At 61.0% G+C, this 22346-nt stretch overlaps 2 protein-coding genes across 2 annotated transcripts; both read right to left on the reverse strand.

Annotated features, from left to right (window-relative positions):
* Positions 1–1301: 1301 nt before the first annotated feature.
* Positions 1302–8793, reverse strand: LOC144260060 (uncharacterized). The gene is made up of 4 exons (XM_077808579.1): positions 8672–8793; positions 6364–6490; positions 5640–5753; positions 1302–4917 (listed from the first exon to the last, which is right to left on the reverse strand). The coding sequence occupies exons 1-4, from the start codon at positions 8693–8695 to the stop codon at positions 3920–3922; spliced, it is 1263 nt and encodes a 420-aa protein (XP_077664705.1). The 5' UTR covers positions 8696–8793; the 3' UTR covers positions 1302–3919.
* A 1132-nt stretch (positions 8794–9925) lies between these two features.
* LOC144260228 (uncharacterized) lies at positions 9926–20685 on the reverse strand. Its single transcript, XM_077808783.1, has 7 exons — positions 20583–20685; positions 16834–17147; positions 15631–15757; positions 14534–14667; positions 13604–13730; positions 13244–13342; positions 9926–12575 (listed from the first exon to the last, which is right to left on the reverse strand). Exons 1-7 carry the CDS (start codon positions 20683–20685, stop codon positions 11488–11490), a joined length of 1992 nt encoding a protein of 663 aa, XP_077664909.1. The 3' UTR covers positions 9926–11487.
* Positions 20686–22346: the final 1661 nt, after the last annotated feature.

A 22346-nucleotide genomic window follows, 5' to 3' on the forward strand; every position in this document is an offset into this window, starting at 1 on the left:
GAGTACTGTGTCCAGTTTTGGGCCCCACACTACAAGAAGGATGTGGATAAATTGGAGAGAGTCCAGCGAAGGGCAACAAAAATGATTAGGGGTCTAGAACACATGACTTATGAGGAGAGGCTGGGGGAGCTGGGATTGTTTAGCCTGCAGAAGAGAAGAATGAGGGGGGATTTGATAGCTGCTTTCAACTACCTGAAAGGGGGTTCCAAAGAGGATGGCTCTAGACTGTTCTCAATGGTAGCAGATGACAGAACGAGGAGTAATGGCTTCAAGTTGCAGTGGGGGAGGTTTAGATTGGATATTAGGAAAAACTTTTTCCCTAAGAGGGTGGTGAAACACTGGAATGCGTTGCCTAGGGAGGTGGTGGAATCTCCTTCCTTGGAAGTTTTTAAGGTCAGGCTTGACAAAGCCCTGGCTGGGATGATTTAACTGGGAATTGGTCCTGCTTCGAGCAGGGGGTTGGACTAGATGACCTTCAGGGGTCCCTTCCAACCCTGATATTCTATGATTCTATGATCCCTTCCCCCCCCCCACCCCACCCCCACAGCCGTAGGCAGCTCCCATCCCTTCCCTCCCCAAAATGCTGCTGCTGGCCACATTCTGGTGTGAACCCTGGCAGAAATGGAGGGGGTGGGGGGAGAGGGGCATGTGACCCTGTGTGTTGTCCCCTCACACGCACACCTTGCCTTGGGAAGATACGGTGCCAGGAACCAGGAGAGGCAGGCAGGCATGGAGGGCAGAGAGCACCAGGCAGGGATGGTCGGGTTGGTTGGTCACACATCTCCCCCGCACCCCGTGAGAGAGGTGTACGGGAGTGTGTGTGTCACTTCTCCCTCTGTGTGTGTGTGGGGGGGGCACCCCTCCCGTGTGAACCCTAAAGCCTTAAAGAGAAGAAGGTAAATTTTAATGGGCTCAGTCAACTTGATGGTAATGTGAACGTTTGTCCTTCATAGTTCTGATCGATTGCCATTGAACTCGCTTGAATACGAGTAATTTTACCGGGTGTCCCGTGTTCAGCAGAGGGAAGCGTGGTCACCCTAGGTCTCAGGCAGGAGTCGGGGGCTCTCCAGAAGGGAGTTCTAGCACCCGGAGAGGGTTGCCGTTAACCTGCGAAGCAGAGGGGCCAATTCCTAATGAATTAAACATCCCCAGGGGAATAAGAGGTCTGACTGTGTACAAGGGCAGGTGGAAGGAAGCTGCTGAGTGAGTTTCCCAGGAAAAGTTCATCACTGATGGTTTGACTTGAGCTCTTGAAACCAAGAATCTTGAAACCAATAATCCGATATCACCTGTACAACACCTGATCCCGACTCACGACATCTTTATTCCTTACCCTGAGCTCACCCAGTAACAGGAAATAGCCACCGTACCAACGCTGGGCCCGTGGAGATGTACCCCTTGCCACCAGCCCAACAGGCTCAGCTCTGGCCAGGACACATGGCCAGAGCCCCTGCAGTTGTTATAATGCAGTATCTGGGTTACTGCAGGGCCCACAGCCTGCCAGGCATCACCTACATGGACAGGGAGCCGCAGGCCCAGCTCCAAGGAGCGGACAGCTCAGGGCACCATGTAAACATATGAAAGGTGGGGAACTGAATAAATACACATCGACTATACCCAACTGCCCCCGCCCCCTCACCACTGTTAGCTGGCCAAGGTCCTGGAGACATGACCCGGCCTGGAGGAGGGACATGCGGGGGGGGGAGGGGGGGTGGGAGTGGTCTCAGAGATCAGTCCAGGGAGGGGGTCGCAGTCGTGTAGGAGGCCAAGGCGAGAACAGCAGAGAAGCAGACAAGTAGGCAGTCAAAGCTGGCATCATCGATGGATCAGAAGGGACAGGGGATGACATCAAAACGGCCATGCCGGGTCAGACCAATGGTCCATCTAGCCCAGGATCCTGTCTTCCAACAGTGGCCAATGCCAGGTGCTTCAGAGGGAATGAACAGAACAGGGCGGTTTATTAAGTGATCCATCCCTTGGCGTCCACTCCCAACTGCTGGCAGATGGAGGTTTAGGGACACTTGGAGCACGGTGCTGCATCCCTGACCATCTTGGCTAATAGCCATTGATGGACCAATCCTCCAGGAACTGGTCTAGTTCTTTTTTTGAACCGTTATAGTCTTGGCGTTTACAACATCCCTTGGCAAGGAGTTCCACAGGTTGACTGTGCATTGTGGGAAGTACCTCCTTAGGCTGACATGACAAGACCAGAGTGGACAAGCCGGGGGAGGGTTTGCAGATAGCATTCTGCGGAGAGCCCCAAGCAAGGAATAACTCTCTATTTTCAGCAGGACCTGCAAATCCCCAGGAAATGGTCTGTCTGCAGCCAGATTTACACGAGGTCCCCAAGACATTCTGTCCATTGAAAGAAACAGGAATTTGTGTCCCCAGCACCATGGAGGTCGCCCAGATTTGGTACTCACTGCACTGCTGCTCAGCAGAAATGGAAGCCTGCCAGGAATGGGCTCCCCGCAGAATGGGAACTGCCCTAGCAATTTCCGCCTGACTTGCAGTGCTGGTCCCCATCGCTGGGCTGTCCCTGGGGTGGGGGGAGTCTGGAAGGCAGATGGCCGCTTCTGCACATTCGGGGGGTGCACAGCCAGGACACACACAATGCTGTGCAGTTTCTCCCTGGAGGAGGGTGGGCACTAGGAACATGGGTCACCTCGCTGCAGCCCGGCCTGGAGGGATTATATCTGCCCTGAACTCTGCACAGACTTCACTGTCTCTCCCCCCGCCCCGCGGGGAACCCTCCCCATACACCCCTCTGCTGCGATGGGGGGCAGCCCTGAGCAGCTCTGGAGGGGCGGAGCATTTCCAAAATCCTGGCGCAGTTATAATGTGAAGGGACCCGGGTACAGGGCACCCCTTCGATGCTGTGGTGAAACAAGCAGGGCGGGCGTCCCGCCCAGTGCAGCCAGCGCACTGGGAAATGCCCCACAGGACTGTCTCTATGGGAAAAACCAGTCACACTGGGAACAGCAGCTAGAGGAGCCTCACGCTCAACCGTGGGAACTTCTACAGCCGGGGCTATGCCGGGGGCCAACCAGACAATCCATCCATTTATCTGGCTACCATCACCGTGGTATCTGGGCGTCTCACAAGCATGACTGCATTTACCCCCACCCCACCCCCCGTGGGCAGGACAGGCTGGTATCCCCATTGTATGGCTGGGGCAGCGAGGCCCTGAGCGGCTAAGAGACAAGCACAAGGCCACACAGAAATCTGTAGCAGAGCAGGGACATGAACCCAAGGCTTCGGCTAGTGCCCTGACCTCTCTCAGAAACTGCCCAATGGTCCTTCTTAGGGGGCTGCAGGAGACCCAGCGTGAGCTTCTCTGCCCTGGGTGAAGCAGGAGGCCCGACTGGATGGTCAGAACAATCTCTTCTGGCCTTCGCTGCTATGACTCTCTAAGACCACCACCGCCTATGGGTGGGTTAGGTAACTATGGGGGGCTCAGGATGCCCATTGGCAGGCCGGGGAACTGCCATTTGAGGAGGGGGATGCAGCTCTCAGGGCAGCCAGGCCCAGGGCGAGTCTGATGCCTTACAATGAGGACACGCGGCAGTATACTGACGACCAGTGAAATTCCCCCGGGGAGAGGCTGGCTGGCAAGGCCTTGGCACCGCTTGAGTCCCGCATGCGCGCCAGCCCTCAGCCCTGGGGTGAATTTCACCCCCTACCCTTAGCAACGGCAGAACCCCCCAGAGTGACCTAACCAGGCCTCTGCAAGACAGCAGAGCTTCCCCGCAAAGGCGGGGGTCTTGCTCCGTGGCCCAGGGGACCCCCAGGCTGAGGCAACACCTAGCCCTCGCCCCAGCCCTCTGCCCGGGGAGAGTTTCAGCCCCGGTGCTTAGCAACGCCAGAGCCAGGCAGCCCGCCAGGCCCGGCTGCAGCTCCAGCAGCCGAGCGGCAGGGGCTACTGCTCGTCCCCGTGGGCCCTCTGATGGAGGAGCAGCTTGGTCTTGAAGCTGAAGCTCCTCCCGCAGTGGGCGCAGGCGTACGGCTTGAACCGCCGGTGCAGCTTCCGGTGGGCCATGAGGTTGGCCTTGTTGCAGAAGGCGCGGTCGCACTCGGGGCAGGCGTAGGGCCGCTCCCCGGTGTGCACCCGCTGGTGCATGAGCAGGTTGCCGTTGCGGCTGAAGCTGCGGCCGCAGTCGGCGCACTTGTGGGAGCGCTCCTGCGGGTGGCTCCGCTGGTGGATCAGCAGACTCTCCTTCCAGCTGAAGCTGCGCTCGCAGCGGGCGCACACGAAGGGCCGCTCCTCGCGGTGCGCCGCCTCGTGCTGGGCCAGGCTGGCCGGGTCGCCGAAGCTCTGCCCGCACTCGGGGCACCGGTGGGGCGTGTCCCCGGCGTGCTCCTTCCTGTGGGCCAGCAGGTTCCTCCGGTGGCGGAAGCTCTCCCCGCACAGGCTGCAGGCGTGGCCGCCCTCGCCCGCGTGCCCCGCCCGGTGCCGCAGCAGGTCGCCCTTGAGGCAGAAGCCCTTCCCGCACTCGGTGCACGCGTGCCGGCTCGTGCCCCGCCGCTTCTTGTGGGTCAGCAGGTTGCGGCGGTGGCGGAAGCTCTTCCCGCAGGCCCGGCACTCGTGGGGCCCGGCGCCCGGGTGCAGGCGCTGGTGGGCGCTCAGCGAGGCCTCGTCATCAAAGCTCTTCCCGCACTCGCAGCAGATGAGGGGGCCCTCGCTCGCCGGGTGGATCATGGCCAACGGGCCGCTCGGGAACGCGCCGTCCCTTCCCTCCCACTCCGGGGACTGCTGGGGGGCGTCTCCGGCCAGCTCCCTCGGCTTCACCTCGCACCACAGGGCAGGATATTCCAGCACAAACCCCTCGGCTCCCCCGGCCAGCGAGGTGGGCGCCGCCCACTGCTCGTTGCAGCCCTCCGCCGAGCGCTCCTCCTTGACACGCCTGCCCCAGCCAGCTGTTGGACAGACCAAGCCAAGCAGTTACACGCTGGGAAGGGGCTGGGGGAGGCCGGATGCTCCGCTGGTGCCACAGAGCCACACATCTTTGCCCATTCCCACCAGCCCCGGGCCCACCCAGCGCCTCGAGCCACACCTCTGCCCCCGCGGCACGCTGTGGAGTGAGGCTGGGAGGGGCCGGGCCGTAGAGACACCGGGTCTCCGCCGGTGCCCGCTGTGCAGCCAATGCGGGCAGAGATCCCGGGCACAGGCTGGCGTGCGTGTGCTAGGGCACGGCACACTCCCCGTCGGGCGGGAACACGACCAGGACTGGCCCGCAGGGCGGGAGGAACGAATGGTAGACCGATGAGCTCCCGCACCATGTGCCCTATCTCCCTGCAGGAACGGCCTTGCCGCGGACCTCATTGCGGAGCAAGGAGCCCAGGGAGATCGGGGGCCGGAGGCTGGGATGCCCCTTAGCAGCGCAGAGCAGGCAGACAGCCGCCGTGAGGAGCAGAGAGCTGGCTCAAGCAGTTCTACCCCCAGCCCCGTCTTGGCCTTAGCAGAGGGGCCGCACCCCGGCCACTGCTGCATGAACGTTTCTTGAGGATACTGATCGGCCAGCGCAGGCCTGAGTCCCCCTCTGCTCACCTCCACCTGGGACAGGGACTGAACGTCGCACCAAGTTTCTGCTCTTTTGTCTCTGAGCAGTTTGCAGGGAAGGGGAATCGGTGCCGCTCACCTGTGCTGGGGGCATCCAGGATTCCTCTGTCCCTCTCCCCCTGGGGAGCTGCAGCGTGTGACTCTTCCCCTCGCTCCATTTTACAGATCATTTCCGGTTTGGGGCCTGCAGAACCTGGGCACGGGGAGAGACCCACAGTCTGGGTTTCCTGTGTCCGCCGCAGAAAGAGGTGATTTGCAAACGCGTCGGATGTGAGTGGGAGATGCTGTCACAGGGGCTCTTCGTTCCGACTGCAAACCTCTTGGGGCAGGGACACATGGGGGGCTACTGCCTGGGGTGAGCCCAGCTCCCGCAGGGCTGCGTCCATACGTAACAGCAGTGTGTGGACGGGTACCGCCCCTGCGAGGTGCAGCCCACCGGTACCTGGAGCAGGCTGGAATTCCTCATCCCTGCTGGGAGAGGCAGCTGCCGAGGGATGGGCAGGTACCTGCAGCCCCTGGGCCCCGTGGAGGGGACATGCTCCCAGGTGGAACGGTTCAGCCAGTTTCCCAGGCTCTTCTGAAGAGACATTTGGATGCCCTGCAGGATTTCAATGTTCCCTTGAAAAGGGCTATGGTGGGACTGGGCCGTGTCTGGACCATGCACAGAGCTCGCTCGCTGCCCGAGAGGTGCGAGCTCCGGCTGGCTCCTGTGGGCTAGAGGGTCTCCCTCAGGGTGGATTTCATCCCATTCCCACTTTGGCACCGGCCAGGGCCTTTCACAGACTCTAACAGCTGAGTCTTACCCAGCGAGGCGATGAGCTCGTAATTCTCCATCATCACCGCCCGGTACAGCTCCTGCTGCCATTCAGCTAACACCGCCCACTCCTCTGGGGAGAAATAGACCGCCACGTCCTCGAACGACACCAGGGCCTGAAACACAAGAAGGGTCCCCATTCAGGACCTACTGATTCAGTGGCATCTTTATCCACCTTCCTCATGGTCACATCCTCCAAGCTGCCCCACTCACTGTCCAGCCTAGGGCCCCATGGTCGGTTGGGTCACCTTCCTTTACCTTGCCCGAGACAGGTTTTGTCTCTGATCTTCTGCTGACCAGTCCCACGTGGCTCCAAGCCTGGGGGTGTCCCGAGCTTGTCCTATGCGGGGTGGGCCGACTGCTCAGGAAGATTGGTGTAGTGGGCACAGTGGTGGGCCGGCGCTCAGGGGACCTGGGGCAGTTCCTGGTTCTGCCACAGACTCCCTGTGTGACCCTGGATACATCACTTAGTATCTCCAGTGGCCAGATGGGAGGTTAACACTTACCTCCTCCCTACCTTTATCTGTGTTATTTAGATTTGCCTGTAAGCACCACAGGGCAGGGGCTGTCTCTGACTCTGGGTATATCCAGAGCCCACCACAATGGGACCCTGATCTAGGGTCATTAGGGTGTCACCGTAATACTGCCAATTACCGCATCCAGCCCTGGTCTGTGCCAGGCTGAGAGTAGCCCCTGATCTACCCAGCTGGCACTCAGACCTACCCAGCCAGCGCGCAGACCCACCCGGCCGGTGTCTCGATGAGAACATGCAGCTGCAGAGGAGGGAGAGATCCCAGGGGAGCCAGTTTGCAGCAGGCTCGCTTGGGCTAAACTTAAAGGTGACCTGCAAAGCCGAAAACATTGGACTTCCGCCCTTTCTCATGATGCATAACGGCCAGAGAGACCAGAACAGAACAGGACTGTGGTGGGAGTCTGCTTGTTTTTTACCTTACAGCTACATCAGGAATATCAAGTCTCCTCTTCCTTGATCTTTGGGCAGACTGAGAAACGTGGCCTCTCCTGGAAGGGCAGGTGGTGACAAGCCAAACTTTAGCTCAGAGAGCTTTTCTCTCCAGTCTTCCTTGGGCATTGGAGTTAAACAGGTGCCACCACAGAGAAACAGACTCCGTCGCATTTTAAACAGTCACTGCCCCCCTTCGTTAGCCGGGCTTCACTTGCAGGGCACCTCTCATGCCCAGTCTAGCAGGTCTGTCTGGTTGATTACACTATGCTCACCCCACACGGCCAGTCATTCAGGGCGCTCTCCGGTCAGCCAGAGGCTCCCAGGGAGACCAGCCCCTCGCTCCAATACACAAACAAGCAGAACGACAACGTCCAACCCTCCTTTGTGCATCCTAAAGACGCAGCGGCCACAACAAATCGGTTTTAAGAACATTCGCGGGTCCCCGGGAAGAGGCAGAGCCCCGAGAACTCGGGACGTTCCGAACTCGGCCAGGGGGATCCCTTCGTTATCCGTGACGAGTCGTGCAGCGCAATGGGCCGAGCTTTCCACGATGCGCAATCCGAACCGACCGTGGCCGCCACGTCCAGGGGGTTCTGGGAGCAGGGCTGGATGTCCCGACCCTGGAGGCCCCAGGGGACTGCAGCAGCTGGGCACCCAAAGGCTCTACCCTTAAAAGGCAGGTTGACGGGACTACCTCTGTCGGGGGCGAAAAGGCCACCACACCCCCTGCGCGCCCCAGCGGTGCCACCAGCCCGCCCCGGGGGGATGGAAGAACGGGTCCGTCGCCGGAGCTGGGCCCGTTCCTGCCCTGACGGACCGTCGCCTTCTGCGGCCGTAGCCCAGGGCTGGGGCTATGCCGGGGGGCTCCCTGTCTGCAGCACCGTTTCCTGCCCCTCCAGCAGCTCCAGAGCCTGGCCCAGCCTTCAAGGGCTGGGAGCCTGCGCGGGGGGCGATTTCCGGGAGTCCCGCTGCGCTCACCCGGCAGAGGCTCAGGGATGCGGATCCCAGGCGCCGGCCCCGGCCCCCGGCCCTGGAAAAGGGCGCTGGGGGCAGCCAAACGCACAGGGCAGGAGCCTGGCCCCGGCCCCTGGGGGCACCGGCTGTGCCGGGCCCGCCGGGATGTGTCCAGGGGATGCACCCGAGCTCGGACTAGATGATCTAACGGTCCCTGGCCGCTGGCCCTGGCCCCGCAGCCGGGCGGGGAGGGGAAGGTGCCGCAGGGGAGCCCCCCGCCAGCAGGCGCCCCGAGCCCACCGGCGCTGCCCGAGCCGAGCCGAGCCGAGCCGCGCGGAACCGAGCCGAGCCGAGCCGCGCCGCGCGGAACCGAGCCTACCTGAGCAGCGCTCCCAGCGGCCATGCCCCCTGCGCGGCCCGGGGCTCTGCGCGCCGCTCGGCTGGGCTCGCCGGAGCCTCCCGCGGCACCGCCGCGTTTCCTCCGCCGGGCTAGGCCGGGGCCGGGGCCGGGGCTGGGGCCGGAAGGAGGCGGGCGGGGACGGGGGAGGAGCCGCTCACACCGCCCGGCCCAGCGCTGGGGAGGAGCAGCCCGGGCCCGGCCAGGGGCTCGCTGCCGACGAGCCGGTTCCCTCCACCCGGCCCGCGGCTGCAGCGGGGCTCGGCTCTGCCCCGGCCTGGGGTCCCCAAACTCGGCCCTGGCCGGGGGCTTTGGGCACAAGCCGGGACCCCGGCCACCGAACCTGCTGCGGGTGCAAAGACCCCGGGTCCCCCCCTCAGCCGGGCCGGCCCCACGGGGCTCCCCAGGGTCCCCCCTCCCTTAGCCGGTCCAGCCCCGCAGGGCTCCCTGGGATCCCCTCCCTTAGCCAGCCCTGCCCCGCAGGGCTTGCCAGTGACAGACCCCGCTCCCCTCCCTTAGCCGGCCCAGCCCCACGGGGCTCCCTGGAACAGACCCCAGCTCCCCCTCCCTTAGCCAGTCTAGCCCCACAGGGCTCCCCAGGATCCCCTCCCTTAGCGAGCCCAGACCTGCAGGGCTCGCCAGTGACAGCCCCGGCTCCCCTCCCTTAGCTGGCCTGGCCCCACAGGGCTCCCCAGGGACAGACCCGCCCTTACCCCCAGGCACCACCGGCCCTGCAGGGCTCACGGGCCAGAGCCCGGCTCTCTCTCTCGCCCAGCCCTGCAGGCGTAACGGGGCAGGGGAAATAAAGGCTTGGGCAGCCAGGGAGCCCGGGTTAGTGAGCAGGCAGCGCACATCTGCATCCCCTGCTTCACCATCCTTGGAAGGCTGAGTCACTGGCCGCGCGGAGAGCCCTTTCTCAGACAGTTCCCTGGCCCCTGCTGCTGGAAAGCCGTTCTTTCGGCAACTCTGTACCATCACCACAGGACAGCAAAGACGCACAGAGCTCCCAGGAGGGGTGGGTCACGCCCGGGATGCAGGGAGCGGCCTGGGTAGGGGCACAGCCCAACGGAAATACAGCACGAACTGGAGGAAAGCCGATTGACACTTGCCTGGGAGGTGGAGAACCCAGAAAAGCTTCATGCCCAACACAACCGGCTCACGGCCCGTGTTGCACCAAGTTCTCCTGCGCCCCCAGGGGACTCGCCCGTTTCACAAACGTGCTAGCTACACCTCAGCGGCAGCGAGCGACAACTGGACTGGTTTATTGGACACTTGGTCTGACAGCGGGAGAGGGTGTATTTCCGCACCGCGCGGAGAATTTCACTGCATACACTGCTCGGTCAGCCTGCGTGAAGGTGGCACGTTCCTCACCCGCGCTGGTGATTTAGGCCTAGTCAAGAAAACGTTCTTTAAACGGGACCCCGTTCGTGCTGAGAACACGCCTCGGCCCTCCCTCCTCGCCCACTGGAACTCCAGCATCCTTGGAGCCGCCAAACCAGCCCAGAGGGGCACACAGCGAGACCCTGCGAAACGTGGTGTTCCCCGACTTCAGAGGGGAGCCAACAATGGCTCAGGCTCTAGCCAGGCCAAGAGAGCTGCAGATAAAGCCAACTTCAAAGGGAAGTGGGGAACAAGAGGGTGATTTTGGTTAGATAGTAGCAGAAACTCCCAGAGCAGCAAAGCTCTGGCACTGGCTCCCACCAAGGGAGGTCATGGAGTCCCCATCACTGGAGATTTTTAAGAACCCGTTGGACAAACACCTCTCAGGGCCAGGCTGGGTTTTCTTAGTCCTGCCTCAGCGCCGGGATCTGGACTCAGGGACCTCTTGAGGTCCCTTCCAGCCCAGCATTTCGATGGCTCTATACAAGGCAAGAGGGTAATCGGAATGGTGGGACCTTAGGCTGGATGGGCAAGGCTAGCAATGCGGCTAAGACATCCCAGCAGGCAGCTGGGATTCACAGGCACCCACCGGTGAGTCGATCCTGGCTGATTAACGAGACCTGAGACTGGTCAATGGCGCCTCTAGCCAGGCTTTCGCCAGTGCGGCTACAGGCCCTTTACCAGCGAGCCAGGCTGCTCTCGGCAGCCCACGTACTGCGGAGACTCCGGACTGAGGCTGCTGGACAGACTCTCTGGTTCTCCAGCCCCAGGCTAACCCAGCCTGCTGTCACCATGCACTCCCCTGAAACCTCTCCCTGGAGTCAGCAAGCTGCAGTCTGCGCCTCCTCTGCGATGCTGCCTTTTCTCCCAGACGCGGGCCTTGCTGCAGCGAGATCTGCCACTCGGGCCCCCTTGGCCAGCGCACTGGAGCCACGCGTGCTACCTGGGGCTGACCCGGAAGATTTCTCCTAGGCCCTGCTCTTCTCTGCTAGCTATTGGCTATCGGGACACGTCCGAGCAGCCTCTCCTGCAAAGGGGCGGCAACATCAGAGCTCGGAGAGCAGCCCTGACTGTGAACGTGCTGCAGGACTTCATCACCAGCCGTCAGGGCCTAAACAACGGCACCAGTGCACCCCAGGGGGCAGCAGCCACCCTACAGCTGGCAGCAGCAGCTGGAACACGCTGGATGGGAACCAGCCACCATCCCAAGGAAAAATCCTGGGGGAAGAGGCTGCAGCGAGGAGCCAGAGCTCCGGAGAGCGCTCCCCGCACCAGGGCCGCGCTCCCTGGCCGGGCCGTAACCCCGCTGGCGTACCTGCATTGGCAGGGTCCTCTACCCGGCCACGTGCTGGGAGACGGGGCTGGGCGTCCTCCCCTGCCCCGCGCTGGCAGAGCTGCCCGGGCCCTGCAGCCAGGTTTCATTTGTACTTGGTGAGGGCGCCCAGGGGCTTGCGGGCATGCGTGCGGGAGATGAGCATCTCGTGGATCTGGAGGAACTCGCTGAAGGTCGCCCCGTGGCCGTAGCCCGTCGGCAGCCCGCCGCCCGCGTGGGCCCTCTGGTGCCGCAGCAGGTCTCCGCGGTCGCTGGAAGCCTGGCCGCGCTGGCGGCCGGCGGAGGGCTGCTCCTCGGCATGGCTGCGCAGGTGGGCGGTGAGGTTCGTCTTCCAGTTGAAGCTCTTGCCACAGTGGGCGCAGGGGAAGGGCCGGGCCCCGGCGTGGGCGCGGCGGTGCAGGAGCAGCGAGCCCGCGTGCAGGAAGCTCTTGCCGCACTCGGGGCAAGCCTGGGGCTCTCTGTGCACGTGGGTCTCCTGGTGGCGCAGGAGGTTCTCCTTGCGCGTGAAGCCCCGCCCGCACTGGCGGCAGGCGAAGGGCTTCTCCCCGCTGTGCACGCGCCGGTGCGACAGGGAGGCCTGCTTGGTGCGGAAGCGGCGCCCGCATTCGGCGCAGCCGAAGGGCTTCTCCCCGCTGTGCAGCGTAAGGTGCCGCAGGAGGTTGCCCTTGCTGCTGAAGGCTTTGCCGCACTGGCTGCAGGGAAAGGCGCCCGCCCCGGCATGCTGCCACCCGTGCTTGGCTAGGGAGGCCTGGCTGCCAAAGCCCTTCCCACACTCCCCACACTTGTAGGGCCTCCCGCCCCCGGGGGCGGCGTGCTCCTCTGTTGGCTGCCCCCGCTGCCCAGGGCTCCCCCCACACGGCCCCGCTGCGCTGGGGGTTACAGTCACGGCTCCCGTCCCCAGGCTGCCCCCCTGGCTCTCGGGCGCTGGGCGGAGTCTTTCTGGGGCCCCGTTGCTCTGGGGCTCAGCACTGGCTGGGGAGTCCCTGACCCGCCTCTCGCCCCACGGGGGTTCATCGTGTCCGTTCCCCCCAGGCCTCGCGCTAGCTCCGGTCCCGGCCGACCCCAGGGAAACTCTCGCTGCGTCTCGCTCCGTTAGCATCTCGCTCGGGTCCAGCTCTGCCGGCTCTTCCTCACGACGCATCCCCTCCTCATCAGTCCCCCGGGTCCCACCACCTGCCGGGAGAGGAGCGTCCAGGCGTTATTCCATGTGCCGGTGAGTTGGGGGGTTTTGGGGGTAAAGCCAAGCCTGGGGGCACAGCTACGGCCCCCAGGGCCTCTCTGTGGGACATACTCCTGTGGAAACTCCTCCGGGACCAGTGTTTACAGCGCTGCCAGTCCACAGCCTGCCCCTGGATCCTCCCTCATGCGCTGCCCCTGCCCTCAGGTGTGTCTCACCCACACCCGCTATTTACCAAGGGAAGGTCCTGTTGTGTCCCTGCTAGCCAGACTTCCCCCGGGCCTGCCCCACTGGGAACTCCCCAGGGCCTGCAGGCTCCAGCCTCTGCCCGCCTTGCAATGACGGTCTCAGCCTGACGGTGCCTGCTGGAGAGAGGGAAACTCCTCCCAATTCTGTCTGTACCTCCCACAGGAATGGTCCCCCCTGCTGGCACTGGCAGGAGGGGGCAGAGGGACCCTGTGGGGTCTGCCCTGGCAATGACAAACGCACTGACTGACCCACCGCTTGAAGCTCAGGCCCATGCCCTCCTCAGCGCTGGGCACCGCACTGGCAGGGCCGGAAAGGTTCATGAACTGGGCACCACTGTGTCCAACACAACCAAGTGCCACGTGCCAGGAGCCGGCACAGGGACCCCGACTCTAGGAGCTTTGCTGGCCTCACTCACCCATGACGTGGGGACCAGGAACATGTGTCTCTCTGGGGTTGTATGGCTCTTCCCCACGCTCTAGCCTAGAGACAATCTCCGGTTTCGCCATGGTGCCTCCTGTTCGATGGAAGGCAAGGTTTGTTACGTGCCTGTCAAATGGCTCAGCTAGCCAGCCCACCGACAGGAGTCGAACGCGCACGCTGGCTGCCTTCTGTCGGGGCTGGTGTGTTTATGACACACCTGGCTTAGGAAGCCACCAAGTCCCCCTGCCTAATTAAGAATAATCGGGGCACGTTCTGCCCACGTTCCAGAAGAGCAAGCTATTAAGCCGGCCCGGGGTAACAGGCCGGGCCACTGCCCCAATAACGGGATCTTTACCCACAGACGTGACCAGCTCGTAATTCTCCTTCATCACGTCCTGATACAGCTCCCGCTGCCAGTCCTTCAGCTCCTTCCACTCCTCGGTGGTGAGATAGACCGCCACCTCCTCGAAGGTCGCTGGCTCCTGCAGCACAGATCAGCCCTGCTAAGCGACTCCCCAGGCCGCTGCACGCAGCGACCCTCTGTTCTCACCCCCTGCGGCAGGGCAGCTGGCCGCCTGGAAGGAAAAGGCCCTGAGCCGTCTTAGCCAGTTGCTAAAGGCGGGAAAGTCACCTTAGGGAGGCTGCTGCTTTAAGAGCTGGAGCCTGAGGGCTCTTGGGCAGGGAGAGACCTGAATTCCTCCTCCCCCAGAGCAGGATGCCAGCAAGCGCCCCACGTCTCCTGCAATGTCCCTGCAAACGGGCAGAGAATCAGAGCGGTGCCCGCCCTCCACAGCCAGAGAGTCCACGGCACACAGTACTTCCCACCAGCCTTTCCCCCCAGGGATCACCCTCTCCTAACAAGCAGCGCGGGCTCAGCACGTCCCCAATTCGCTGCTCACGCCTTGGCACAGAACGCAGGGCCCAGCCTGCACCAGAGCCCGTCCAGCACCACGGGCCCGGCCGCCAGAGCAGAGCGGGAACAGCCCGGATACCGGCAGACTCAGGTTTACATGCTTATGAGCCAGCAATTAACGGTGCTCATAAAGCAGAAATCGGGGAAGCCCTTCGGAGACAGGAAGCCACAGGCACTGACAGGGCATTAGGCTCCCTGCTGCTGTTAAAAAAAGTTTTCCACTACCCAAAGGCCTAAAACCTAGCTGACACCGTGGCGTCTCTCTCCGATGCCCCATGCCTTGGCCAGCTCTGGGGCCTTTCCCTTAGTCCCCTCTTGCCCAGAGCCTCTGAGTTTCCAGCACTTCGCTCTCCTTACCGGAGCGGGTCTCACCTGGTTAGGGGTGTCGTTCCCCTGTGCTGGAAGCATCAGGATTTTCGCTCTCGAGTACTGGTGGTCCCAGACATATGGCGCCTTCTCTCGCTTTGCTTTTCTAGCTGATGCCTTGGGCTTGGGGCCCACGGAGCCTGTTCATGGGCAAGAGAAGGACTCACTGTGCCAGCCACTGTCTGCAACAGGAATTTCTCTTGCGAGGAGCCCCCAGGCTGGAAGTTCCTGTGATAGGATACTGGCTGCCTTTCAGACAGCTGGGTCCCAGGCCATCTAGCGCCTACAGACAGCACCCAGCCCCTTTGATTGCACTTGGGAGTCAATAGGCAGCTGGTGCAGGGCACAGGGTACGTGCCCACGTCCGCTGCTACCGCGTCCTTCACCAGCTCGAGCCTGTGGGAACTGCACGGAGGCAGCTTAGCAGTAACCCAGCCGCAAGGTCACAGGGACCTGGATCACTGTGAACAGTTCTGAGTAGCTGATCCTGAGACTCCAGGAGCTGGGTCCAATGGGACAGCAAGCCGTGCCCCAGCACCTCCAGGCTTGGCACTTCATCGCCCTGGCACCTTTGGCTCCCAGGCAGCAGCTGCCTCTCTGCGGCCGCCCAGCCCTGAAGGCAGCGCCGCTGCCAGTGGCCGTGCAGAAGTCAGGGTGGCGATATCGTACCCCATGCCACCTTCCGAGCTGGGCGTCGGGCCAGCAGCCACCCTCCGGCCGCCCAGCCAGTGCTTCATTAGTGCTGGGGCTCAGCGCCAACGTGTCTTTCGTGACCCGTTAAGCACCGACAGGGAGGCTATGCACCCTAATGCCGGAGGGTGGGGGGACGTGTCCTCCATTAGGAGGCAGCCCCGGCCATCAGCATACCTCTGCTGGGATGGCGCCAACAAACGGGGGCTGAAAGCGATGGATCTACTGCCAGACACAGCGCCCTGGACCCAGGCCACGGAGCACGGCACTGCAGCCCCTCGTCGGGGGGAAGTCTCCGATGTTCAGCCACACGCCAGGCATTCCCCACGTACATCAGGGCCAGGGTCCCCAGGGAACGTGAGATCTTGGGGTGCCCAAGATGCTGCTGCTCCTGCTAATAAAGGGATCCTCACCCAAAGATGCCACCAGCTCGTAATTCTCCATCATCACGTCCCGGTACAGCTCCCTCTGCCATTCTGCTAACGCCGCCCACTCCTCCGGGGAGAAATAGACCGCCACGTCCTCGAACGTCACTGGCACCTGCAATGCAACCGTGCCCCACTCAGCACCGTGGGCTCCAGTCCAGCCAGGCAGAAGCAGGGGTTAGACACGCGCAGGCTACCCCAGGCCTCTCACGACTTACAGCGTATGTTAGAATAACGATGATCCCAGCTTGGCGCCTGGGTCCGGCCAAGCTCCCAGGGACGGCAGGGCTGTGGGGGGCATTTTGACCTAAGTGCAGGCTTCTGCTTCATTTTATATTAGCCTCTTTCACACAGGCTAGTCGGGCTAACAAGCCCCTAGTCCTGGCACCATGCCCCAATGCATGGAATTCCCAAGGACTGGGGCCAACCCGGAGCGGGGAAGGGGGATAGGACTGTGGGTCCCCTGAATTTACACTGATGCACGAGGAGCACCTCCAGACCAAACACCTCTTCCTGCTGCTGCAGACCCACCTCTGAGGAGGGGCAGGTGCCTCTGCAGGGGGGTGTCTCCCCGGAGAGCCTGCTCATCTGTTAGGGGGTCTGGCTCCCTCCCTCTGTGTCTGGGGCTGCCCTGAGTTGTGCCATGGGATCCGCCCCCTGGCACCAGCGTCTGCCCTTTGTATTTTGCCTTGTGGTTGCCAGAAGGCCCCTGGAGGTGAGACTTTCTCAGGCGGCTCCTCGCTCCACTCCCAGGGAGACCCCGCCAGGCTGGGCTGGCCCTGCAGGCAGAGGGGGACCCTCCCCCTAAAGACAAGGGTGGGGCCCGATATTCACACCTGCCGCGGCTCCCACAGCCCCAGCGCTTCCACGCTACCCGAGGATAACAAGCCCGCCAGCTGCTCCCGGGCAGGGACAAGCAAAGCAGCCAGGGCAGGCCCAGGGCCTGATTCTCGCCCGGCCGCGGCGTGACCGCCCGGGGCTGGAGACCGACCAACCGAGGCAGGGCGAGAGGTGCCGGGGCCGCCGGCCACGCCAGGGACCATCCACGGGCCGGGCTGGGGGCCGAGCGCGCACAGGGCGCCGGGCTCACCCGCTCCCCGCATCCCGGGCTCGGCTCCCTCCAGCCCCACGTCCCCTGGCGCGGGGCGAGCCCAGCCGCCGCCCCCGGCCCAGCCCCAGCCCCAGCCCTACCTGCGCCGGCATGGCCCGCCCGCTGCCTTCGGCCGGCTCCGCTCCCAGCCGCGACGCGCCCCGAATGGCGGCGCAGGACCAGCGCGGCGCGCCCTGGGCGCACGGCAGGGCGCAGGGGCCGGGCCGGGGGAGGCGGCTGCCCGGCGGGGCGGGGGTCGGTCGGTCCCCGCGCCGGGCAGCGGGCCGGGGCGGGAAGCGGTGGGCCCGGCAGACGGGCTGAGCCCCGGGAGCCAGCGCGCAGGGGAACCGGCCCCGGGGCGCTCCGGAGCCCGCAGCCGGGAGCTGTAGCTCGGCTCGCTGCTGGGGCTTTGTTCCTGCTCGGTGGGAAGGGCAGAACTACATCTCCCAGCATCCCCCAGTGCGCAGGGGAGACCCCGGCCAGCGCCCCGACCGCTCCCCCCGCAGCCCGGCTCCAGCTGGAGTCTCGTCTCCGGGAGCCCCCGGGAAAGGGACCGTCTCCGTGGTGTGTGTGTGCAGCGCCGGGCGCAGCAGGGCCGGCCCGTGCCTGGGCTCCTGGCGCCAGGGGAATAGAGAAATCAGAGTAATGAAGCCTGCGGCCCAGAGAAAGCAGCAGCTCCACAGATCCCGCCCCCCCAGCCTAGGGTTGCCAGTTTTCTAGCCCCAGAAAACCCGGACAGCCTAGCCCCGCCCCCTCCCCGTGGCCCCAGGCTAGGGGGTGGGGCCGAGGGATTTGGAGTCTGGGAGGGGGTGAAGGCTCTGGGCTGGGGCCAGGGATAAGGGGTTCAGGGTGTGGGAGGGGGCTCTGGGCTGGGGCAGAGGTTGGGGTGCAGGCTGCAGGGGGGTGAGGGCTCTGGGCTGGGGATGCAGGCTCTGGGGGTGCGAGGTTTGGGGTGCAGGAGGGTAGTCCCGGTTTGGGGGGGCTCAGGGCTGGGGCAGAGGGTTGGGGACCGGGTTTACCTCGGGCGGCTGCCGCCTAGGAGACGGACCTGCTGGCCGCTTCTGGGGCACAGCGCGGTGCCAGGACAGGTAGAGACTAGCCTGCCGCAGCGCCGCCAACCAGACTTTTTACCACCCAGTCGGCGGTGCTGACCGGAGCCGCCAGGGTCCCTTTTGTTCCGGACACCTGGTCACCCTACACGAGCCCCCTGCTAATCCAAATCCCAGAGACCCCGGGCCCATCCCTGCCCTAGAACAGACCCACACCCCAGCCTGGCACACTCAGGGATCAGAGATGCTCTCCCCCCTAAGAACGCAGCAGGAGACCCAGCTGGCAAGCCAAACGCACACACCTTCAACTAAAATCATTGGCTACAGGGTTATCATTCATTTATTGTGTGCTGTTCTGGTTAATTAACATGTCATGTAGAATCATTGTATGCTAAATAGAGTTCAGTTGTAGGAGAGAGGTAAATAGTGGTGTCCCCAGGGGTCTGTACTGGGCCCAGTCCTATTCAACATACTCATAAATGATCTGGGAAAAGGGGTAAACAGTGAGGTGGCAAAATTTGCAGATGATACAAAACTACTCAAGATAGTTAAGTCCCAGGCAGACTGCGAAGAGCTACAAAAGGATCTCACAAAACTGGGTGACTGGGCAACAAAAATGGCAGATGAAATTCAATGTTGATAAATGCAAAGTAATGCACATTGGAAAACATAATCCCAGCTATACGTATAAAATGATGGGGTCTAAATTAGCTGTTACCACTCAAGAAAGAGATCTTGGAGTCGTTGTGGACAGTTCTCTGAAAACATTCACTCAATGTGCAGCGGGAGTCAAAAAAGCGAACAGAATGCTGGGAATCATTAGGACAGGGAGAGATAAGACAGAAAATATCATATTGCCTCTATATAAATCCATGGCACGCCCACACCTTGAATACTGCGTGCAGATGTGGTCGCCTCATCTCAAAAAAGATATATTGGAATTGGAAAAGGTTCAGAAAAGGGCAACAAAAATGACGAGGAGTCTGGAACGGCTGCCGTATGAGGAGAGATTAATAAGACTGGGACTTTTCAGCTTGGAAAAGAGGCAACTAAAGGGGGATACGATGGAGATCTATAAAATCATGACTGGTGTGGAGAAAGTAAATAAGGAAGTGTTATTTACTCTTTCTCATAACACAAGAACTAGGGGCCACTCAATGAAATTAATAGGCAGCAGGTTTAAAACAAACAAAGGAAGTATTTTTTCACACAGCACACAGTCAACCTGTGGAACTCCTTGCCAGAAGATGTTGTGAATGCCAAGATTATAACAGGGTTCAAAAAAGAACTAGGTAAGTTCATGGAGAAGAGGTCCATCAATGGCTATTAGCCAGGGTGGGCAGGGATGGTGTCCCTAGCCTCTGTTTGCCAGAAGCTGGAAATGGGCGACAGGGGATGGATCACTGGATGATTCCCTGTTCTGTTCATTCCATCTGGGGCACCTGGCATTGACCGCTGTCAGAAGACAGGATACTGGGCTAGAGGCATAGGCGCCGACTTCCCCGCTTTCCCATGGGTGCTCGACCCCCTTCTGTCCCCGGCCCAGCCCTCCCTCTACCCCTTCCATGAGGCTCCACCCCTGCTTCTTCCCACCCCAAAGTCCCCACCCCAACTCTGCCCTCTCCCTGCCAATATTCCAACTCCTTCCCCAAATCCCCACCGCGGCTCCACCTCTTCCCCTGAGCGCCCCACGTTCCTGCTCCTCTCCCTCCTTCCTGGAGCGTGCTAATGCTGCCAAACAGCTGTTTGACAGCAGCTGGGTGGGAAGCACTGGGAGGCGGGTGGAAGAGTGGGAGCGCGGCGCACTCAGGGGAGGAGGAGGAGGATGGGGTGGGGGTGGGGGGAGCTTGGCTGCCGGTGGGTGCAGAGCACCCACTAATTTTTCCCTGTGGGTGCTCCAGCCCACAGAGTCGGTGCCTATGGCTAGATGGACCTTTGGTCTGACCCAGTGTGGCTGCTCTTACATACAGAAGTATCAGACTGATCAGCCGTTGGAAGGGATAAGTATGTATTAGGTATCTGTATGTCTACACTACGAAATTAGGTCGATTTTTACAATTCAGTTTTATACAGTCGATTGCGTATGTCCACACTAAGCACATTATGTCGGCGGAGTGCGTCCTCACTCCCGTGGCTATCATTGACTTACAGAGCGGTGCATTGTGGGTAGCTATCCCACAGTTCCCGCTGTCTCCGCCGCCCATGGAACTCTGGGTTAAGCTCCCAATGCCTGATGGGGAAAAAACATTGTCGCGGGTGCTTTTGGGTACGTCGTCAGTCGCCCCTCTCTCCGTGGAAGCCACAGCAGACAATCGTTTCGTGCCTTTTTTCCTGGGTTACCCGTGCAGACGCCATACCACGGCAAGCATGGAGCCCGCTCAGCTCACCGTCACCGCTGCTGTTGTGGGCAAGTCTATTGTGAGGGCTGCTGTGATCCAAGTAGCCAATGCAATCACTGATGTTTCGTTATCAAGGGTAGTGACTCTGGGAAATGTGCGGGCCTTTTTAGATTTTAGGTGCATCATATTCCTGTGCTTTGTCGCTGGTGAAGAAGTCTTGCAGCCATACATTCCAGTCCGGTCGGCGCTGTAACACCCCATAGCACTTCTGTGGTTGACACATGTAACAGCTCCAGGGCTCTGCTCTTTTGCCTTGGCCGAGGTACCTTGCCCTACCAGGACCTCCAAGCGTTCGACACAGAAGCATCTGCAGCAGCTGGCATTGCTACACAGCAGCTGCTCCTGGTGCCTTCGCAGGAGACGGTGCAGTAGGACTGCTAGCCGTCCTTGTCCATGGTGTACGGCTCCACCACTTCCGCTGCAACTCTGCTCTCCTGCTCTCTTGCTCTCCTACAACTCTGCAGCAGATGGTGCAGTAGGACTGGTAGCCGTCCTCGTCGGACATGTAGCTTGGCCGGGGGTTCTGGGAACATCTTCCCTGCCCGGTTCCTAGCAACCTCCTAGCAACCTCCAGCATGGCATATGGCTCCACCGCTTCTGCTGCAATTCCGCTCTCCTGCAAGCTGGAGGCAACTGCCTCAGGCTGCTCTCCCAGCCAGCAGCACCGCACGGTCGCACCTACCCCAGCCTACCCCTTGCTCCCACGGCTCATGAAGCCTGGACAGTACTAAGGAGCAGTTCAACTATAGGTTTAGCAAGTGCAGAATGGTGGTAGAATGAGCCTTTGGATGTTTAAAAGCTTGCTGGTGCTGTTGGTCAGACCTCAGTGCAACCAACATTCCCGCTGTTATTGCTGCTTTCTGTGTGCTCCATAATACCCGTGAGAGTAAGGGGAGACGTTTAATGTGGGGTGGGAGGTTGTGGCAAATTGCCTGGTGTCTGATTTTGAGCAGCCAGACACCAGGGCGATTAGAAAAGCACAGCAAGGCGCGCTGCGCATCAGAGAGGCTTTGAAAACCAGTTTCATGACTGGCCAGGCTTAGGTGTGACAGTTGTGTGTGTTTCTCCTTGATGCAAACCTGCCCCCTTTGTTGATTTTAATTCCCTGTAAGCCAACCATCTTCCCTGCTTCGAAATAAAGTAACTATTGTTTTGAAACCATGCATTCTTTCTTTATTAATTTTTTTTTAAAAATGAGATAATGGACAAGGTAGCCTGAGTGAAGTGGGGGAGCAGGGAAGGACAAGGCCACATTGTTTATTGTAGCCACACTAAAAATCAAACTGTCTGAATGACAGCCTTCTGTTGCTTGGGCCATCCTCTGGAGTGGAGTGGCTGGGTGCCCGGAGCCTCCCCCCCCTTCTTGGGCGTCTGGGTGAGGAGGCTATGGAACATGGGGAGGAGCGTAGGCGGTTATACAGTGGATGCAGCTGGGGTCTGTGCTCTTCATGGCTTTCCTGTAGCTCCAACAGATGCTTCATCATGTCCGTTTGCTCCCCCATTAGCCTCAGCATCGTGTCCTACCTCCGCTCTTTGCACTCACTTAATTCTTTCCTGGCCTCTGCCACTGAATGCCTCCAGGCATTAAGCTGTGCCCTATCAGTGCGGGAGGACTGCATGAGCTCGGAAAACATGCCATTGTGAGTGAGGGTTTTTTTTGCCTTCTAATCTGTGAGAACCTCAGGGACGGAGATGATGGGGGAGTGTACAAACATTCTATGCTCTATGATTCTGGGGGGACTGCATGGTCACCTGTGCTGCTGAGTGCTGCTAAGTTCCCACACTGACCAAACAGGAAATGAAATTCAAACGTTCCTGGGGCTTTTCCTGTGTACCTGGCTAGTGCATCTGTCCTAGATATAAAGGGAAGGGTCACCACCTTTCTGTATACAGTGCTATAAAATCCCTCCTGGCCAGAGGCAAAACCCTCTCACCTGTAAAGGGTTAAGAAGCTAAGGTAACCCCGCTGGCACCTGACCAAAATGACCAACAAGGGGACAAGATACTTTCAAATCTGGAGCGGAGGGGGGAACAAAGGGTTCTGTCTGTCTGTGTGATGCTTTTGCCGGGAACAAATCAGAAATGTAAGTCTTCCAACTCCCATTAAATTAGTAAGTAATCTAGCTAGAAAATGCATTAGATTTTCTTTTGTTTAATGGCTGGTAA

Source organism: Eretmochelys imbricata, chromosome 2 (assembly GCF_965152235.1).
Source record: "Eretmochelys imbricata isolate rEreImb1 chromosome 2, rEreImb1.hap1, whole genome shotgun sequence".
Taxonomy (NCBI): domain Eukaryota; kingdom Metazoa; phylum Chordata; order Testudines; family Cheloniidae; genus Eretmochelys; species Eretmochelys imbricata.

Excerpts from the sequence above, each read along its gene's own strand:
- LOC144260060 (XM_077808579.1), bottom strand. The coding sequence starts at position 8,695 with ATGGCCGCTGGGAGCGCTGCTCAG. Across the intron at positions 5,754-6,363 it reads CGAGCTCATCGCCTCGCTGG|GTTCTGCAGGCCCCAAACCG; the intron begins GTAAGACTCAGC and ends CCCCGTGCCCAG. Across the intron at positions 4,918-5,639 it reads CCTGGATGCCCCCAGCACAG|CTGGCTGGGGCAGGCGTGTC; the intron begins GTGAGCGGCACC and ends TCTGTCCAACAG.
- LOC144260228 (XM_077808783.1), bottom strand. The coding sequence starts at position 20,685 with ATGTCCGACGAGGACGGCTACCAGTCCTACTGCACCATCTGCTGCAGA. Across the intron at positions 17,148-20,582 it reads GCAGCGGAAGTGGTGGAGCC|GAACAAAGCCCCAGCAGCGA; the intron begins GTACACCATGGA and ends CCCACCGAGCAG. Across the intron at positions 12,576-13,243 it reads TCCTGGTCCCCACGTCATGG|GTGGTGGGACCCGGGGGACT; the intron begins GTGAGTGAGGCC and ends CTCTCCCGGCAG.